The following is a 21462-nucleotide window of genomic DNA, read 5'->3' on the forward strand; positions in this document are numbered from 1 at the left end:
AGATCATGCTGTACCAGCACTCCAGGTGAATATATTCTTAATATCTAAACTTGGGAGGTAAATTTATGTTACGCAAGGTTGTAATGTCTTGAAATGTTTTTTTGTCTATTTTCCTGTTTTTACAGCCTCTGGAGCCTGGTGTTGTTGTCGCCAAAGAGCATTCGGACTCAGTCGGGAACAGGTTTCAGCTGTTGAGCAATGCTGACGTCCTTCCTCCCATAGATGGTCTGCCTGTGCAAGCAGCACCTGGACTGGACACAACTAGACAAACTTATTTGAGAAATCAGGGAGTTTTGCGAGGGCATTGACATCACATGCCTTGCACCAAAGGGCAGGGGGCAGGACAGAAACTGGCTCTGTATCCTGTGCATGTGACAAATAAACTTTTTTTATTTACACTACCCTTCAGAAGTTCAGGGTTACTTAGAAGTTTACTTGTTTTTGAAAGAAAAGCACATTTTTTGTCCATTAAAATAACATAAAATTGATCCGAAATACAATGTAGACATTGTTAATGTTGTAAATTACTATTGTAGCTGGAATTGTTTTATAGAATATCTACATAGGCGTCTAGAGGCCCATTATCAACAACCATCACTCATTGGTCCCAATGGCACGTTGTGCTAACTAATCCAAGTTTATCATTTTTAAAGGCTAATTGATCATTAGAAAGCATTTGCAATTATGTTAGCATAGCTGAAAACTGTTGTGCTGATTAATGAAACTGGCCTTTTTTAGACTAGTTGAGTATCTGGAGCATCAGCATCTGTGGGTTCAATTACAGGCTCAAAATGGCCAGAAACAAAGCACTTTCTTCTGAAACTCATCAGTCTATTCTTGTTCTGAGAAATGAAGGCTATTCCATGCGAGAAATTGCCAAGAAACTGAAGATCTCGTACAACGCCGTGTACTACTCCCTTCACAGAACAGTGCAAACTGTCTCTAACCAGAATAGAAAGAGGAGTGGGAGGCCCCGGTGCACAACTGAGCAAGAGGACAATTACATTAGAGTGTCTAGTTTGAGAAACAGACTCCTCACAAGTCCTCAACTGGCAGCTTCATTAAATAGTACCCGCAAAAGACCAGTCTCAATGTCAACTTTGAAGAGGCGACTCCGGGAGGCTGGCTTTCTAGGCAGAGTTGCCTAGAAAGTTGCCTAGAAAAAGCCATATCTCAGACTGGCCAATAAAAATTTAAAATTAAGATGGGCAAAAGAACACAGACACTGGACAGAGGAAGTCTGCCTAGAAGGCCAGCATCCCGGAGTCAACTCTTCACTGTTGATAAACTTGGATTAGCTAACACAATGTGCCATTGGAACACTGGAGTGATAGTTGCTGATAATGGGCCTCTGTGCGCCTATGTAGATATTCCTTTAAAAATCCGCCATTTCCAGCTACAATAGTCATTTACAACATTAACAATGTCAACACTGTATTTCTGATCAATTTGATGTTATTTTATTGCACAAAAAATATGCTTTTCTTTTTTTTTTAAATACAATTTCTAAGTGGCCCCAAACTTCTGAATGGTAGTGTATATAGTGTGTGTTTACCAGAGACGGCAATGTGAAGAACAACATGACCTGCACCAAAATCAGATTAGGATATAGGACAAGGACTAAATAAAGTGTATATTGTAAGCTACTACTTATTGTAAGGTTCTACACTACCTTACGTGGCCTAACATGTGAATCCCTAAAGAGATGGGTGGGGCTAAGGGTTAAGAGGGTGGGAACGATGCTGAATCGGTGTAGATAAAGAAGAGCTCTCCAGTAGGTATCCCAAAACATTCAAGGACCATTTGCTCAGAAGTGGGGTTACAATTTTATCAACTTTCAAAGCAGAATTACATTCCCATTGTTCCTCAACTGCATTATATTATGTACTATTTTATAGCTCTGAGTCTCTACTTACATAAGACCGAATTGAGGCAGTCGGTCACATATGTATGCAGCAGCATCTACATGTAAACCACATGTTGTTTTTCATTGTGACCTTAGGTTTATTACTTGTAACCATTGTGTTTTGTATCCAGAAGTGGGTTGGGCCTTTTTGTGTGTAAGAAGAGAACAGCATTTTATTGTGTTCATCTACAAAGTCCTCATGCAAAACCTCCTATGTATCTATCATCATTAATAGGGGCTCCCAAGTGATGATGCAGCAGTCTAAGGCTGTGCCACTCTCCAAAATCAATTTAGACTTCCAAATTACCAAACCCGATCTCAGGCTTGTATAACACTGGAGGCTGTCTCCACAGAGTTGGGTAAGCTACGTTAAAGTATTTTTGCACCCTTTATTTTGAATAATATAAAGAGCTTTCTGAAATTAGATGTTCTGGCCCCACTTGGTCAGTTCAGAGTAATGATCAGAGACCTCTATGCTGATAAATGTTGTCTGTTTTCCTTAATATGTTTTTACATTTTGAATATTGTATATTGTATGTGTTTGATGTATTTATGCAGTGCTCATCTGTAAAAGAGACCCTAGTCTCAGAATGACTTCCCCATCAAAATAAAGGTTAAATAAACAAATACTTTACTGTACATTACTGTCCTGTACCTACTGTACTGCATATTACATTACATTCCTGCACTGCACTATACTTTACTGAACTGTATAATACTTTACAGTGCTAAATTGAACTAAACTGTACCATACTATACTTTGCTATACTGTGCTGAACAGTATACTACTACACTGTACTGTCCTGTACTGAACTATACTGAACTGTACTGAACTGTACTGTACTGAACAATATTCTACCTTATTGTACTGTACTTTACAGTACTGAACTAAACTGTAGTGTACTGAACTATATTCAGGTTTACTCTACTGGATCTTGTTTTTCCCCCATTTAAACTGGTCTTGCTCTGGTCATGGTCTCGATACACTGGTCCTTGGTCTGGGTTTCAGAAAGTCTGGGTCTGGATATAATGAGCTTTGGTCTTGACTTCATCGCTGGTACTCACACCAATTTGTGACCGTCCGGCTCAAATCGGTCTCATGTAGCAAAATTTAAATTGTGTATTTTACATTGGATAAAAGTAGAGACTCAGAGCTACAAAATGGTATATTCTACACTACAGTTGAGGAACAATGGTAAAGTAATTTTGCTTTGAAAGTTGATAAACTTGTAAACTCACTTTTGAGAAAATGGCCTTTGAATGTTTAGTTACTACTATTGGAGAGCCCTTGTTGGTCTACACCGTTTTAGCATCGTTCAAACCCTCTTAAACTTTAGCCCCACCCATCTCTTTAAGGTGTGATTCGAATGTACTAACAACAGCAGTCAAGCACCCAAGCTAACTTGCTAGCTACTTCCAGACATCTAAGTGAGAGAGAACAGCTTACTGAAAATTACTCGCTCTAAAGGAGCTGGTTAGGCTTTATGCTATCCAGAGCGTTGACAGCAACCATTGACTCTGACTGCAACTGTGCTGTCAGATTGTCCGTTTGTAAATTCAGAGAGTTTCACATTCAGAGCGTACACTGGACACTCTGGCCGATGGGTAGGGTTGATCCCACGTTCTGACCTCACAATGGCAGTTATACACCCAAGCTAACTGGCTAACATTGGCTAGCTTTCTAGCTACTTCCAGATACATAATGAGAGAACTCTGATCATTTTACTCGCCTTAGCAGAGCTGGTTAGGCTATTTTCATGTTATCCAAAGTGTTGGTGACTGTAACTATGCTGCTGGCAACTATTTAATTATGTTTTTTTGTAGACGTTTATTGACACCGGACATATTCAACGGGTGTTCGTAAATTCATCAGTTATTCTATGCTCCCTGGCACACTCAGACGAGAGTGCTCTGAAATCGTAGTAGAATTTACGAATGGACCTGAAATGGTTACTTGGAGTATTTTGGAGTATTTTGTTAAGACATGTAGCAAGCTAGCTAGCAAGGTAAACAATGAACCATAATCCCAACTACAGGTAGCTACCAACCAGGTTCAACGTTAGCTAGCTAAGATTAGGCTATAGCTAGCTAAGCAAATGGCTCTGAGATATGAATAATAAAGCCATACACGTAACATTAGCTAGCTAGCTAGGTAAACAATTAACCATAATCACAACTCATGATGTTACTACCCTGGATGAATCTACAGGTAGCTAACCAACAAGGTTCAGTGTTAGCTAGCTAACATTAGGCTATAGCTAGCTAAGCAAATGGCTCTGAGATACGAATAAGGTCATACATGTAACGTTAGCTAGCGAGCCAGCCAGCTAATGTTAGCCAGCTAGCTAGGTAAACAATGAACCATAATCACTACTCATGACGTTACCACCCTGCATGACTCTGCAGGTAGCTAACCAACCTAGTTCAAAGTTAGCTAGCCAAGCAAATGGCTCTTTCTGTCAAAATTAGAAACATGTAATATCTGAAAATATAGCTAGCTAGACTACCTTACCCATATACATCATTCATGGTTGGATGCGTCTTCTATCGGATGCCATGGTTGCCCTTAGTTTGAAGATGTAATCCGGAGACAGGTATTTTCTCCATCACTTTAGCTATCATACTCGAATTCCACTGAATTTAAAACTCAGTCCTCCAGAAAGTGGAGAGCAATATTTTTGCAGTTTTAATACCCAATACATTAAAACATTTTAAAAAAAGCTGTGTTAGACAGGATTCCCTGGACATACTGACCAGCTCAAATACACAGAAGCGTGCTAAATGACACACCAATCCAAACGTATTTCTCGGTATGTCCAGCCCACTCATTATCTCTGCCAATCATGGCTAGCGTGAAGGTTGCTCACTTTTTCTTTGGCTAAACTAACTAGGCTCATAATTTAACAATTGTATTCGTATATACAGATTGCATTGTTATTAAGGCACATGGAAGTTCACATGTTCGAGAAGGCATTTCTGCCAAAAAAAAACACATTTTGATAAAAAAAAGTGTACTTTCTAATAGCTCTCCTGTGAAGTAGTGACCCATGACATATGCCTAGTTTCCTGAAACGGGTCGTATTTTATACACTTCAGGAAAAAATGTAGAATATTGAGAGGCATGGTCAGCAGGGGGCTCCATTTCCTCCAAGAATGACTTGAATTGTCATGCCCAAGCTTCATTGGGTCACAGCAGCAATCATTTTTAAGATATCAACCTAATGTATAATGCATTTAAAGATCTTGTTTTGCAAGACATAAAATGTGGTTCAGGTACAACATAACAACAACAATCTCTCATTGTCTAGCCAGAGCCTCTTTGGGATAGGCATAATGCTAGCTCCCGGCCTCCACAACATCCGGTGAAATTGCAGAGCACGAAATTCAAATGACAAAAATCGTAATATTAAACATTCATGAAAATACAAGCATCATTTAAAAGCTTAACTTCTTATTAATCCAGCCGCTTTGTCAGATTTCAAAAAGGCTTTAAGGCAAAAGCACCCCATGTGATTATCTGAGGACAGCGGGGAATGGACCCCTAATGAACCAGAAGAATTACAATTGGGTTTCACCAGCTTCACTGCTGAACCCCTAATAATGACTGAGGAAAAAATACAATAGGGTTTCACCAGTTTCACTGCTTGAGCCCTAAATGTTGGATTATTGGCTGGGCAAATAAGTGGAAGAGGCAGCTCATCTATTCGTTTGCTAACATCTGATCAGACACATTTAGCATGCTATGTAACAAATCAAGTGTATTATTTTGCAATTGACTTGCGCATATGCAACTCAAAAAGCCCGCTGAGGTCATGAAATATGAACACCAGACTCATCCTTTTGAAAATATAAATTGATATGATTTTCTGTGCATATCATGAAAGAATATAGTCCCAATTTAACACACTACATCTGCTTGTTTGTTTCAATATCTGGGGTTTTGCATGTGCATTCATTGATTGATTGATCTTATGCCACACAAAGATAAATAACATACATATTTCTAAACTAATCCAATCTGTTAGTAGTTGTACTTATTTGTAGCCGTTACTGAGATGGTTTAGGTAGTCTGATTTATCAACCTTCCCTACCTTGACAGTTATTCTGAATTCAGGTTGCGGATGACTTAGTTCCAATTGTTGGATATCATCACTCTGGCTGTATTCCAATAGGAATTACACATCAATTTGCAAGGCAGCATAATGTCACTTACATGCCTGATGTGGCCTGCGAACTATGAGTTTCAGACCACTGTATTGGGGTAAAACTAGGCTGTCAAAGTAAGTTCTTTTTATATATGTGATGTATTGTCATAAAGTGTTACATTTTAATGATAACATATTCACTTAGGCACTCATTTGGTGAAGACCACAGGACTGAAAGCAATCAAATGTCACAATAAACACACTAATGGGTGGTACAGTTACTCTACAATCGACTCAAAAGACACATTGGGAAATATACAAATAAAGATTTACACCCTTCATAGAGGGTTCTATGAATAACCTTTAGAACACTGCAGACACTAGGCACTCCACAGAATGAGTTTGACAACCTTGCTTTAGAGAATGAAAGGGTTCTTGGTAGAACCCTTTGCAGAGGGTTCAAAGAAGACCCAGGTAGAGCCATTTACAGAGGGTTCTATGAAGAACCCTTCAAACGGTTCTACCTAGTACCAAAAAGGTTTTCCCTATGGGGACAAACTGAAGAAACCTATATGTTTCTGTTTAGGAAATATTTTTCTGAGTGTAATTACCAGTTTTGAGCAATTCAGTGACAGTTCAAATTACAAGAAAACAATATCAAAAGCTATGTGAATATTGCATTGTGAAAAGCAGATACTAAGATTGAATATGTATGCAAATTGAAAGAGCGATCCCATACCAATTTTTTACATTTTATTTTCTACTTTTTAAATACATTCCAACATATGTGACCCACGACTTGGATTTGGTCCTATGTAGCAACATTTGACATTATGTGTTTTACATTAGATAAAAGTAGAGGCTCTGAGCTAGAAAATGGTTTATTATACACTGCAGTTGAGGAACAATGAGAAAGTAATTCTGCTTTGGAAGTTGATAAATTTGTAACCCCACTTTTGAGAAGATGGCTTGTGAATGTTTGATACTACCCATCACGGGTCCGGGATCTAATCATCAACTGACACTAATTAGCATAATGCAACGGACATAAATATTACTAGAAAATATTCCTATTCATGAAAGTGAAATATATTGAAAGACAGCTTAGCCTTTTGTTAATCACCCTGTCATCTCAGATTTTGAAAATATGCTTTACAGCCAAAGCAAGACAAGCATTTGTGTATGTTTATCGATAGCCTAGCATAGCATTATGACTAGCTAGCAGCAGGCAACCTGGTCACGAAAATCAGAAAATAAATCAAATTAAATCGTTTACCTTTGATGAGCTTCGGATGTTTTCACTCACGAGACTCCCAGTTAGATAGCAAATGTTCCTTTTTTCCCAAAATATTATTTTTGTAGGCGAAATAGCTCCGTTTGTTCTTCACGTTTGGCTGAGAAATTGACCGGAAATTGAGGTCACTACAACGCCGAAAAATATTCTAAATTAGCTCCATAATATCGACAGAAACATGGAAAACATTGTTTAAATCAACCCTCAAGTTGTTTTTCAAATATCTATTCTATAATATATCAACCGGGACTGGTGGCTTCTTAGTAGGATAGAGAGAAACAATGGCCGCATGTGTCCTTTACACACAAAACACTCTGAGAGACTTCAGCTGACTGCTGACGCAATGTTGACGTTCAGGCTCATTTTTCAAAATAAAAGCCTGAAACTATGTATTGTGACACTAGACACATTAGGGAAGCCATAGAAAAGGAATCTGGTTGATATCTCATTCACTTCTCAATAGGGACGCATAGGAACGCAGAGCTTTCTAAATAAGAGTCCCTTCCTGATTGGATTTTTCTCAGCCTGTAATATCAGTTCTGTTATACTCAGACAATATTTTTACAGTTTTGGAAACTTTAGAGTGTTTCCTATCCTAAGCTGTCAATTATATGCATATTCTAGCATCTTGTCCTGAAAAAAATAGCCATTTACTTTGGGGACGTTATTTTTCCAGAAATGAAAATAGTGCCCCCTAGATTCAAGAGGTTAAGCCTTAGCCCCAGCCATCTCTTTAATGATTCAAAGTGTAGTAAACAACCAAATATTTCAAGACTAAAAGTGGTGAAAGTAGTAGCAAAAAAATATACCCTAATCTAATTTTGGTGCGGGTCATGTTGTTCTTCCCATTACTGTCTCTGGAAAATATACACACAATATTAAATAGAATCATGTGCATTTGTCACATGCACAGAACACTAAAGGTGTAATGTTAGGTACAATGTTTTCCTACTGAGTTTTGGCAATAGCGCTATTAACTTCAGGACAGCAATGTTGAGAGCAGTAGCAAAACATTTTCAGTTCTTTGTGATATCTTTCAAAAAAGCTGCGTTAGACAGGATTACCCAAGCATACTTAGCAGCTCATGTTATAGACAGAAGCATGCTACATATCAGACCAATCTGAACTCATCTCTCGGCATGTCCAACTAATCCATTATCTCAGCCAATCATGGCTAGCGGGAAGGTTCTGTATTTTTCCGTGGCTATACCAGCTAGGCTCCTTATTTAACGATTGTATTAATATTTACAGATGGCAAGTTGTTATTAAGGCACATGAATGTTCATACGTTCCAGAAGGCATTTCTACAAAAAACATTATTTTGGTCAAATAAAATAAAAACTTTCAAATTCCTATCCTGTGAAGTAGTGACGTGCGACATATGCTTAGTGTCTTGAAACGGGTCACATATATTTCGGAATGTATTTATGAATGTATATGACAATATATTTTAAATGCATCAGAATATGTATTTAATGTATTTCAAAATACATTCTGAAATACATTATTGATGTCACGTTCTGACCCTAGTTCTTGTGTTGTTTGTTTGTTTTAGTTGGTCAGGACGTGAGTTGGGTGTTTTCTATGTTTTCTATGTTTTGTGTTTCTAGGTTGGTTTTCTGTGTTCGGCCTAGTATGGTTCTCAATCAGAGGCAGGTGTCGTTAGTTGTCTCTGATTGAGAATCATACTTAGGTAGCTTGGGTTTCACTGTTGTTTTGTGGGTGATTGTTTCCGTGTCTGTGTTTATTCGCCACACGGTACTGTTTCGGTTTGTTCACGTTTATTGTTTTTGTATTCATAGTGTTCAGTTTATGTTTTTTAAATAGCCCCTACACAGCCTAGATGTGTGTTTTGGGTCATTATCCTGTTGAAAAACAAACGATAGTCCCACTAAGCGCAAACCAGATTGGATGGCGTATCACTGCTGTATGCTGTGGTAGCCATGCTGGTTAAGTGTGCCTTGAATTCTAAATATATCACCACAGTGTCACCAGCAAAGCACCCCCACACCATCACACCTCCTCCTCCTTGCTTCATGTTGGGAACCACACATGCGGATATCATCCGTTCACCTACTCCGCATCTCACAGAGACACGCCGGTTGGAACCAAAAATCTAAATTTGGACTCATCAGACCAAAGACAAATTTCCACCGGTCTCATGTCCATTGCTCATGTTTCTTGGCCCAAGCAAGTCTCTTCTTCATATTGGTGTCCTTTAGTAGTGGTTTCTTTGCAGCAATTCGACCATGAAGACCTGATCACGCAGTCTCCTCTGAACAGTTGATGTTGACATGTGTCTGTTACATGAACTAAATGAAGCATTTATTTGGGCTTCAATTTCTGAGACTGGTAACTCTAATGAACTTATCCTCTGCAGCAAAGGTAACTCTGGGTCTTCCTTTCCTGTGGTGGTCCTCATGAGAGCCAGTTTCATCAAAGCAGTTGATGGTTTTTGAGACAGCACTTGAAGAAACTTGAAAAGTTCTTGAAATGTTTCAGATTGACTGACCTTCATGTCTTATAGTAATGATGGACTGTTAAGTTAAGGTTGTGTTTCCAACCTAAGGTTGTGTTTCCAAGTTGAGTCTTGGACCAATCGTGGGTTTCATTTATGAAAAAAAGTTTTGGGTTTCTACTGTCATGTGCTATTGATCTAATTTGATCATTTTTTTTGTGGCAATACTTGAGGGCTACACTTGAGGCAAGTTGATATGATAGAGGATGCCATTGCACGGAGCTCAAAGAACCTGACAAGAATGACAAAACGCCTGAGAAAGGTGAGAGGTGCAATATCATTGTTACCGTTGTCGATCAACACAGAATTATAAGCAATGTTAACTCTGGAAAAAACACCAGTTTAGTTTACCTATATTCACTCTGAGAAAATGTTTGCTCACTTAAAAACTGTATGTAAAAAGGGTGTTTTTAATCATCAGGCTTTTGGTATATTTCATGTGTTATTTACTGGACAGCTTAAAGGGGCAGTTCAAGATTTTACACAATTAGCTTGCTTTCCAACCATCCCAACCAGTGTTTCCCACAGGAATTTAGGTTACTTGTCATGGTTGCAGGCCGGCAAGGGCATCATGGCGCGACTGGGGAGGCTTGCACCACTGCTGCTGCTCTAATTTGTTATTCTTGTGAGCCTACACTATTCAGTCAAGTAAACTAAAAGCTGTTATGTTTTGAGTGTTTTGAGTACAATTGTGTTTTGAGTACAATTGTGTTTTGAGTACAATTGTGTTTTGAGTACTGTTTTTAGAGCTGCAACTAACACCTATTTTGATAATCAATCTGTCAATTGTTACTTTGATTACTCAATTTGTTTGAATTTTAAAAAGCCTGTTTTCCAGACTGAATATAGGCTGAAGTGCAAATGGCAATAACAGACACACTCAAACTCAGTCATTTTGTTAAGACTTCCATTAAAGTGGATTGCCAAATGAGACAGGAACAGTGTAAGCTCAAGACCTTTTTGGACGATTAAGTAAAATTTGATTTTGGTGTCCCTTCTATAGAAGTTGAGGGTCATGCTCCCTGGGACACTCAAGTCTTATATCACTAACATTTGTCTTACCTCTCATTATTGAAGGTCTGCAACAAAGCCCTGAGGAGGTTCAAGAGGAGGAAGGGTTTCCAAATTGGGTCAAGTTATCTAGTAACATTCATCTGGGATTGGGAACTGAGAGATAATTTGTTGATATATTTATCTTATGGTAATCAGTTGCCATTTTAAAGTACTCCTCAGTAGATATACTGATATGGAGAAAAAAATAGAGGGCTTGCCCATTTTTTATATACTGAATTATTTGATAAATACATATTTCAGTGCTCTTGGACACATCATCAGTGATGTTTCCTAGGATTATGTTTTGGGTCTTTCAACATTATACGGCTTCACCATCAGATCTTAGCTTGTGTCATAAGTGACATTATGCTAGTTTCCATGGATTTACCTCGCTATTTCAAGGCGTGACTAACCACTGTCATAAAACAACGATATGCACTTGTTCCTATTTTAAGTACAATCCTGGAAGGATGGCGTTAACATGGAGAAGACAGGGTTGGGTGTTTGGGATGATGGAGGTAAAACACAACAGACCGCGCCCAGTTCTTAAAATGGCGGAATACCGCTCACAGGCAAACTTAATCCCTATCATCAGACAACATGTGCGAAGAGGATCCAACATTCTGAGTGACTGCTGGAGAGCGTATGTCAGGTCTCTGAATAGGCTGGGTTACAATCACCAGACAGTCAACCACACAAACAACTTTGTGGATCCTCACACAGGATGTCACACACAACACACTGAAAGGGTGTTGCAGACAATAAAGGGGCAGGTCTGGAGGCTAAGGGTTTATAATTTAAAGAAGCATCTCCATTTAATTGAGTGGATGTACTAGTTGGGTAAAGAAAATAAGAAAGGAGTACTCTCTCAACACTTCAAAGACATTGGATTAGTATATTGGCATGCACCTAGAGGAAATATTTTGTCAAAACCATTCCAAGCTGTAAGATCAGACATTGTTTGTCACATAAGTAGGGTCAATGTTATCTTTCAAATTAGTGTGTTTCATTCTTTTGACAGGGTTATAAGCATGTTTTGTTGCTATCAGTGTTTTTGGGTCACTGCACGTAAAAATATTTTTGATATCACATGAAACCTGAGACTATGGATTCCATTGCTTCCTAACATATCACTGTCTGATCAACAGGCTATGCACCAACCCCCAAGAAAGTGTATTACAAAACTGCACCCACTACAATCAGAAACACGTTATAACATAGTAACTACATATTAATTATATGATTAAATCAAAATGTTTTTCACTTTACATTAAGTTGCTTGTTCCTGTGTAGAAACATTGTAGTTATGATACTAATTCTTTAAAATGACATTGTAATGACACATTTTGATAAACCTGCAAAACATTTAATCATATTGAAAGTACATAGTCATTACTCTTAAAGGTGCTGTAACAAAATGTTTCCTAGATTCAGATGGATTCCCATTGATCACAACTACTAGTACAGGGTGTCTGCCAACGTTGTAACATAGTAACTACATAGTAATTGTATGAGTAATTCACAGTACGTTTCAATTTACATTAAATTGCTTGTTCCTGTTAAGAAACATTGTAATTACAATACTTTTCATTATAACTAATAATTACTGAAATGTTGATATATACCGCAATATATTTAATAACAGTGAAAGTACATAGTAATTACACTTAAATTTGCTGTAACAACATGCTTCCTAGATTGAGATAGATTCCATTGATCACAACCTCAAGTACTGTATTTTTTTATTTTACAACTAGGCAATTCAGATAAGAACAAATTCTTATTTTCAATGACTGCCTAGGAACAGTAGGTTAACTGCCTTGTTCAGGTGCAGAATGACAGCTTTTTAACTTGTCAGCTCGGGGATAGTACATAGTATTTACAAAGGTTATACCATTATGTGTTTCACTTTACATTAAGTTGCTTGCTTCTGGGTAAGTACATTATAGTTGCATGCATATCCATTGTTAATAAATTGCTCTTACATTTAATTCAGTACATCCTTTAAGCCAAATAATATGGAAATAAGATAACTGAAGCAGTAGTTAATGATAGGGTGTGCGTTGTTATAACAGCTGACGGAGTCCTAGCCTAACTTATTTTGGTGGTAGTGACTTATGTAGTTACATGTAACAAGGTTAAATAATAGGATGCATTGTTAACATGGTGCTATACAGGAGACTGCAAAAGTGTAATTACAAAACATGTTAGTTACATTTGGAATAAGACATCTAAATATATCATGAGTAATTACACATATGGAATAACCTCCGACAAGCTGATATGTAATTGCATGTCCTTGTTCCACTAATAACCTATACCGCTTAACCCTTATTACACTGTAATTACATAGTATTACATGTAACTACTATGTTATAAATACATGTATTACTATTTAGTTACATATTAATGAATGTACACTTAAGGAAAAGCGTTACCAAGTGGGTATATCAGAAGAACTCTTAAATGAAAACCAATCAAACAATGTTTCCATCCAACCATTTTAAGTGAGTAAAGTACCTGTTGGATAAAAAAAACTAATGTCAGGCCATGAAACAGAATAATTGTCGATAAACTTTCCAAATGTCGACAAAAAAATATATACTTGAAGGGTGGATCTTTTTTTAGTCTGTGAAACAGATCATATTGCAAATGTCAGTGGAAACGCTAGGTTGTGCATTTGTTGATAGAATAACCATCAAGCTTTCAGTCACGCTATGCTATGTTGTGTGGTCCTCCCACTACTAATTGGAAAAGCATACAGTTTATTAGGCTACAGACTCAATCATTTATGATGAACTTCACAGAGTGGTGAAAGTGCATGAGAGGAGCAAGATGCTCCTTTCCAATAAATATCGAAGGTCTTCATTTTATGCTGGAGCTACAATGATCGGTGCTTGGCTGCCAAATGACAAATAAAAAATGATCTCGCTCTTATCTATCATCTCATCATGTAGCATACCTTGAAGGAGGTGAGAAGCCATAAGTTAACCAAACATCACAAGCCCTCTCTAAAGCCGTAAAGTTAAGAATGGACCACTCACTTGCTTCGTGGATGCCTGGGGTATCACTGAACTCCAGTACATAGAGGTGGCGTCCCTCCACACTGCGCCCAATGCTGTAGATCCGTGTGATGTATGGGCACTCGCTCTGCACTACGAACAGGGCCCGCACTAACTCCTCATAGCGGTGGTGCTGGATGTCAGATGCCCAGGCTACAGTCCCATTTAGGCCAATGAGAAGGGCCCCGAGCCAGACAATATTCCACCCCAGCCACATGGTCACTCACTGTAGCAGGGAATTGGAGATGAGTTGAGCTTCCCGTGACTGCCAACCCCTCTCTTCGTCTGACTGCCTTAGAGCCTGTCTCTCACTTATTCTCTCTGTTCCTCTAACTTTGTCTCTCTCTCTCTCTAATTCTCTCTCTGTCTCTCTCTCTGTTTTCTGCCTCCTCCCACAAGCGCCCTACACCCCCACACTGAAGAGCAAATAAGGACAGCCCCCTCTCTCTTTGTCTTGTTCCCTTACTCTCTCAACTGCCTCTTTCCTTTGGTCCCTTGTCAAGTATGTGCTAGTTGCTTCACTGGCATTAAGTGTACATAAGAGGCTGTCTGGTTTTACTATGTCAGTACCCCCCCCTCTTCTCTTCATTATTCCTCTCTTGCCAAATGTAGGGGTTTAGATTGACAATAACTCCTGGCAGGGGTTTGTTCTCTCTGCCACTGACTACAGTAAAACTACAAACATATGGAGTAGGAAAAGGAGACAGAGTGTGTGTGTGTGTGCGTGCGTGTGCGTGTGTGTGTGTGTGTGTGTGTGTGTGTGTGTGTGTGTGAGAGAGAGAATGATACCTAACTCACATATGTTACTTGAAACATTTATTGGGAATTGTTTATATGATCCCCTTTCAAGCAGTCACATTTTTACCACATTCTTGTCAGCATTCACCTTTTATAACGCCGTTGCTTTCTGCAACTGAGCAAGAGTAATTCAACTTTGACCCTCTTGTTGCAATCGTTGTCTTGGTAACCTGACATGAGAGCAAGCCCTAAAACAAACAGAAATGGACTGCTTTCATTTCTTAACATTCACAATAGTAAGTTAGCAGCTCGCCATACTTGTAAATTCTTTGTAAATAATTACCTTGTAATGTTCCTGTTATGGTGAATAAGAAGTTGGCGACAGTTAAATTCAAACTTTGTCACATATTTTCTGATAATTATATGAGCTGGTTAGCCAGCTAGATAGCTAACAAGCTAACATAGATAGCTAACAAGCTAACAATAAACCGAAACACTGTCTAGAGTCTAGAGGAAGTTGCTTTTAATTGCCTGGCTTGCTAGACTGACATAATGAAAGCTATCTGCATGTTTGTCCAAATTGAGTTATTGACATAGCCTTGTTCTATGTTCTCTACCTATATAGTACTTTAAATACCCAAATTCATGTTGTTAAGTTCAAAATAATACAAGATAAAATTGCTGACACCATTTAGAACTTTAAAGCCATTTATCTCAGAATCATCTTTTTGCTGGTAAAACCTCAATATCCTATATTTAGCTTGCGACTCTAAGGTTCTTTGCTGCAAGAAAATAGAGCAAGTAACGTTGCTATTTGTTTCAAAACTTGCTGCGATGTCAGACTGATGTTTTTGTGTTTATACTTTTTCATAATGAGGAGGACAAGTTTGGTCGTTATTTAATGCGTGCCAAAGACAGTAAGATGTAAGGTGACGTTTATACTGAGGGGTTGGCAGGACTTTTAAAGACATTGTGTAGGGTGCCGTCTTTCGGATGGGACGTTAAACGGGTGTCCTGACTCCCTGAGGTCATTAAAGATCCCATGGCACTTATCGTAAGAGTAGGGGTGTTCTGTGTCCTGGCTAAATTCCCAATCTGGCCCTCAAACCATCACGGTCACCTAATAATCCCCAGTTTACAATTGGCTCATTCATCCCCCTCCTCTCATCTGTAACTATTCCCCAGGACGTTGCTGCAAATGAGAACGTGTTCTCAGTCAACTTACCTGGTAAAATAATGGATAAATAAAAAAATTAATAAAAAAATTACCGCGATCATGACTAGGTTGGTCGCAGGAAGTAAAAGTACAGGCTTTGGAAATAAAATAAATTTTTTCCCCCCATTTTCTTAAATGGAGTCCACAGATTTTCAAGTATAAGGTCATTAGCCCTTTTAAAAAATGAATATGATTGATAATTTTGCTCACAATGTCATTACCCTTCATGTAAATGTAAAGTCCCCTAAACGTGGTTCTGGTACTGGTTCCGACCGTCATTTTTGCCAATGAATCAATCTGTGGACACGCAGATTGAAATTGCATTGAGCGATAAACCTGGTTCCCACATAGGCTGTGAAATCTGAAACCACGTGAAGCTGGGATGCCCCTCCTACCATTTAATTTGTTTTCCAACTGTCCATCAACTCCTGGCTGAACCTTACTTCACAGCCACTGACAGCAGGAGAGAGTGGTTTAATCACTGTAGCACATTCAGAGATCAATTTATAGACATTAATCTCAAATAATTAATAGATGTGAAACAAAAAACACTTTCTGCTTTTCATAGACGAGCAATACTCAAATGAGATGAAAGGCGAGTTCCTAACGAGTTCAGGAAGCCAAGCTAGAGCTCTTTTAGATGTTCACAGTGATGGGGGCAGAAGTTTTGATCAAGAGAGACCTTTTGAAAATATGCAGTTTCTCTAACAGTAAGCATACAAATATGTATTTTACAGATATAAGGAAGGTGAAATCTTATAATTACTCATGTTATAATTTGATTAAACTATATTTAGAAAGCATATAAGTCATTTCAAGCCTTATTCATACAGTTTTGTTGAATAGGAAATAAATCCTATAAAATATTTAATATTTTAATAATATTTGTACTGTTTAATTGAGCTTGTGTCCTCAAAAGAGACTACACCTCAGCAATTTATAGCTATTTTACCAGAACGGGGAGATTTGAACTTTTTTGGAGTATACCTCATTTCTAGATATTGTTTATTGCTCTCTCATGATAGATACATTTTCAATTACATTTAGTTACATTTAACTTTCCTTTCAATGACAATGACACATGGATTTAGATTTACCAAATTATTAACGCAATCACAAAATTTGTGACATACTAAAAGGGTGTGATTACTCTAAAAACATATTCAATAAAGACCCCTCCCCAATAACTGTTTGCCCTGGAGGGTATTCTCAAGGTCCTTACAACCTTTGTAATAAGTGATTTTCAAGGCGCTAAAACCAATTACATAAAACTTAGAAAGAAATATTAGGTAAAAGTATTTTAATAGCCATATTTTATTGATCCACGCAATATATTAAATACTTTCTTTCTACTATTCAAAATAATAGATAGATGTCTCTAAATCCCCCCCAAAAATCACTACAACTCTATTCATCACTATTGGGACATGCCAGTTTGATTGTCCAAAGAACTTTCAACATTGCATAGAAATAAAGTTTTGCAGTATAAGTGACTTACATTATGTTTATTAATTAATCAAATTAAATGTATTTATATAGCCCTTCTTACATCAGCTGATATCTCAAGGTGCTGTACAGAAGCCCAGCCTAAAACCCCAAAGAGCAAGCTTGGAAAAACTCCCTAGAAAGGCCAAAAAATAGGAAAAAAATAAAGAGGATCCTTTACTATGATGGGTGGCCAGTCCTTTTCTGGCTGTGCCAGGCGGAGATTATAACAAAATATTCAAATGTTCATAAATCAACAGTTCAGTATAAACAAAAACATGTATGATGCATAACTATTTACCATTTAAAGTTTTTTTCATGGTTGCAAAGGCGAGGGACACAAAATCCCCCAAAATCAAAGAATGACCAGGGTTGTTTTAGCAATACCACCCCCCTCTCTTCAAAATACATTGATGCCTCCATCATTCATTAACTCTGGTGTGAGGACAAACAGTGGATTTTGTGTCTACCCCCACTTCTGGGAAAAACAGCTTCACTGATCCAAAGGTTCAAAGAGATCAGTGCCAATTCCCAACAGAGGTGCGCGCACACACACACACACACACACACACACACACACACACACACACACACACACACACACACACACACACACACTGGTTTCTGTCAACCAAGAGACTATAAAGCTGTCTTCTCATCCACCACATGGGGCATCATTTATCAACCGTGTGTACATTCCTCACTAAATTCTGGGGTACCGTGTGCAACAAATTAGTGGGATTTATGGCATGTAGATTCAGTCTATCACCGTGTTTTATCACTGGGGACAATTGTCGTACACATCACTGCATTTTGTATAGCTCTGTTGGCTGGGAGTCTCTGACTACCAAAAGGGCCCCCCTGTTCTGAAAGAGCTGCAAAACCTGGACCCGTACAAATCAGCTGGGCTTGACAATCTGGACCCTCTATTTCTGAAACTATCTGCCGCCATTGTCGCAACCAGCCTGTTCAACCTCTCTTTCATATCGTCTGAGATCCCCAAGGATTGGAAAGCTGCCGCAGTCATCCCCCTCTTCAAAGGGGGAGACACCCTGGACCCAAACTGTTACAGACCTATATCCATCCTGCCCTGCCTTTCTAAGGTCTTCGAAAGCCAAGTCAACAAACAGGTCACTGACCATCTCGAATCCCACCGTACCTTCCCCGCTGTGCAATCTGGTTTCCGAGCCGGTCACGGGTGCACCTCAGCCACGCTCAAGGTACTAAACGATATCATAACCGACATCGATAAAAGACAGTACTGTGCAGCCGTCTTCATCGACCTTGCCAAGGCTTTCGACTCTGTCAATCACCATATTCTTATCGGCAGACTCAGTAGCCTCGGTTTTTCTGATGACTGCCTTGCCTGGTTCACCAACTACTTTGCAGACAGAGTTCAGTGTGTCAAATCGGAGGGCATGCTGTCCGGTCCTCTGGCAGTCTCTATGGGGGTGCCACAGGGTTCAATTCTCGGGCCGACTCTTTTCTCTGTATATATCAATGATGTTGCTCTTGCTGCGGGCGATTCCCTGATCCACCTCTACGCAGACGACACCATTCTATATACTTTCGGCCCGTCATTGGACACTGTGCTATCTAACCTCCAAACGAGCTTCAATGCCATACAGCACTCCTTCCGTGGCCTCCAACTTCTCTTAACCTCTTCAGTCGACCCTCTACTTTTTTGAACATTCTGTTAAAAATCGTGCAACATTTCAGTGCCCTGATACTCATGCCAGGAATATAGTATATGCATTTGCTTAGTCTGTGTGGATAGAAAACACTCAGACGTTTAAAAAACTGGTTAAATCACTGCTGTGGCTTTACCAGAACGGCATTTACATCGAAAAGCACAGGAAAAACTGATCACTGAAAATGGGGAAAATATATCCATGCGCTACTTGAACCCATTGATAAACGTGAACCACAATTAATTGACTGAGGTTGCAGTACCTACAGCTTCCACAGGGTGTCTAGAGTCTTGTCATTTCCTTCGAGTTTTTCTTGGTCAAACACATACAGGACATCGTATCTAATCCGGTCTAGGACCGGATATTTTCGTTGAGTTTCTAGCCGGACATTTTTCCAGACGGACAGCTAATGATCTTTACATCGCCTCCTGATGAATTTTATCGCTTATTAACGTTTACTAATACCTAAAGTTGCATTACAAACGTATTTCAAGTGTTTTGTGAAAGTTTATCGTCGACTTTTTGAATTTTAAAAAATGACGTTACGTTTTGAAACGATGTTTTTTTCGTTTATCACACAGTCTACATATAACGATATCTAGGCTTTATATGGACCGATTTAATCGAAATAAAGACCCAAATAGTGTTTATGGGACATCTAGGAGTGCCAACAAAGAAGATGGTGAAAGGTAATGAATGTTTTCTATTTTATTGTGCGGTTTGTGTAACGCCGAAATGCTAATTATTTTGTTTACGTCCCCTGTGGGTCTTTTGGGGTGTTGCATGCTATCAGATAATAGCTTCTCATGCTTTCGCCGAAAAGCATTTTAAAAATCTGACTTGTTGCCTGGATTCACAACGAGTGTAGCTTTAATTCGATACCCTGCATGTGTATTTTAATGAACTTTTGAGTTTTAACTAATACTATTAGCATTTAGCGTAGCGCATTTGCATTTCCAGAGCTCTAGTTGGGACGCAAGCGTCCCGAGTAGAAGCAACAGGTTAAACGCGAGTAAAACCAAATGCATGTTTTTCAACCGATTGCTGCCTGCACCCGCATGCCCGACTAGCATCACCACCCTGGATGGTTCCGACCTTGAATATGTGGACATCTATAAGTACCTAGGTGTCTGGCTAGACTGCAAACTCTCCTTCCAGACTCACATCAAACATCTCCAATCGAAAATCAAATCAAGAGTCGGCTTTCTATTCCGCAACAAAGCCTCCTTCACTCACGCCGCCAAGCTTACCCTAGTAAAACTGACTATCCTACCGATCCTCGACTTCGGCGATGTCATCTACAAAATGGCTTCCAACACTCTACTCAGCAAACTGGATGCAGTCTATCACAGTGCCATCCGTTTTGTCACCAAAGCACCTTATACCACCCACCACTGCGACTTGTATGCTCTAGTCGGCTGGCCCTCGCTACATATTCGTCGCCAGACCCACTGGCTCCAGGTCATCTACAAGTCCATGCTAGGTAAAGCTCCGCCTTATCTCAGTTCACTGGTCACGATGGCAACACCCATCCGTAGCACGCGCTCCAGCAGGTGTATCTCACTGATCATCCCTAAAGCCAACACCTCATTTGGCCGCCTTTCGTTCCAGTACTCTGCTGCCTGTGACTGGAACGAACTGCAAAAATCGCTGAAGTTGGAGACTTTTATCTCCCTCACCAACTTCAAACATCAGCTATCCGAGCAGCTAACCGATCGCTGCAGCTGTACATAGTCTATTGGTAAATAGCCCACCCATTTTCACCTACCTCATTCCCATTCTGTTTTTATACTGTTTTTTTTATTTATTTACTTTTCTGCTCTTTTGCACACCAATATCAACATGACCATCTGATAATTTATCACTGCAGTGTTAATCTGCAAAATTGTATTATACGCCTACCTCCTCATGCCTTTTGCACACATTGTATATAGACTGCCCATTTTTTTCTACTGTGTTATTGACTTGTTAATTGTTTACTCCATGTGTAACTCTGTGTTGCCTGTTCACACTGCTATGCTTTATCTTGGCCAGGTCACAGTTGCAAATGAGAACTTGTTCTCAACTAGCCTACCTGGTTAAATAAAGGTGAAATAAATAAAATAAAAATTTTAAAAAATTCTCAATTGCTATGCTGAGCCCAGGAAAATGAACAGGTAAAGTAGACTACAATATTGAAAAGTTGGCCTAATAATGCTAAAAAATAATGCTTAAATAAATATACTGCTCGTCTTTACTGTATGCTGCACATTTTTACATTGTATTCCATGACACGTAGGTCTAGTAAAGATCAAACAAAGTAATGGGCCTAGACAGCTGCCTTGGGGAATTCCTGATTCTACCTGAATTATGTT

The 21462-nt window shown here is 38.9% G+C and overlaps 1 protein-coding gene across 5 annotated transcripts in view; it reads right to left on the minus strand.

The window, feature by feature from the left end:
- cpn1 (carboxypeptidase N, polypeptide 1) overlaps window positions 1-14325 on the minus strand; it is a 130434-nt gene extending 116109 nt beyond the window's left edge. Inside the window, exon 1 of one of the 5 annotated variants that reach the window (XM_065008068.1) lies at window positions 13961-14320. In XM_065008068.1, coding sequence (XP_064864140.1) covers window positions 13961-14195 — 235 coding nt within the window. In that variant the 5' untranslated portion in view covers window positions 14196-14320. Of the gene's footprint in view, window positions 1-13960 lie in introns of all 5 variants that reach the window. The other 4 variants (XM_029629805.2, XM_029629803.2, XM_029629804.2 and 1 more) reach the window with 4 other exon arrangements.
- Between the last annotated feature and the right edge of the window lie 7137 nt (window positions 14326-21462).

This window comes from Oncorhynchus nerka, linkage group LG23 (genome assembly GCF_034236695.1).
Source record: "Oncorhynchus nerka isolate Pitt River linkage group LG23, Oner_Uvic_2.0, whole genome shotgun sequence".
Taxonomy (NCBI): domain Eukaryota; kingdom Metazoa; phylum Chordata; class Actinopteri; order Salmoniformes; family Salmonidae; genus Oncorhynchus; species Oncorhynchus nerka.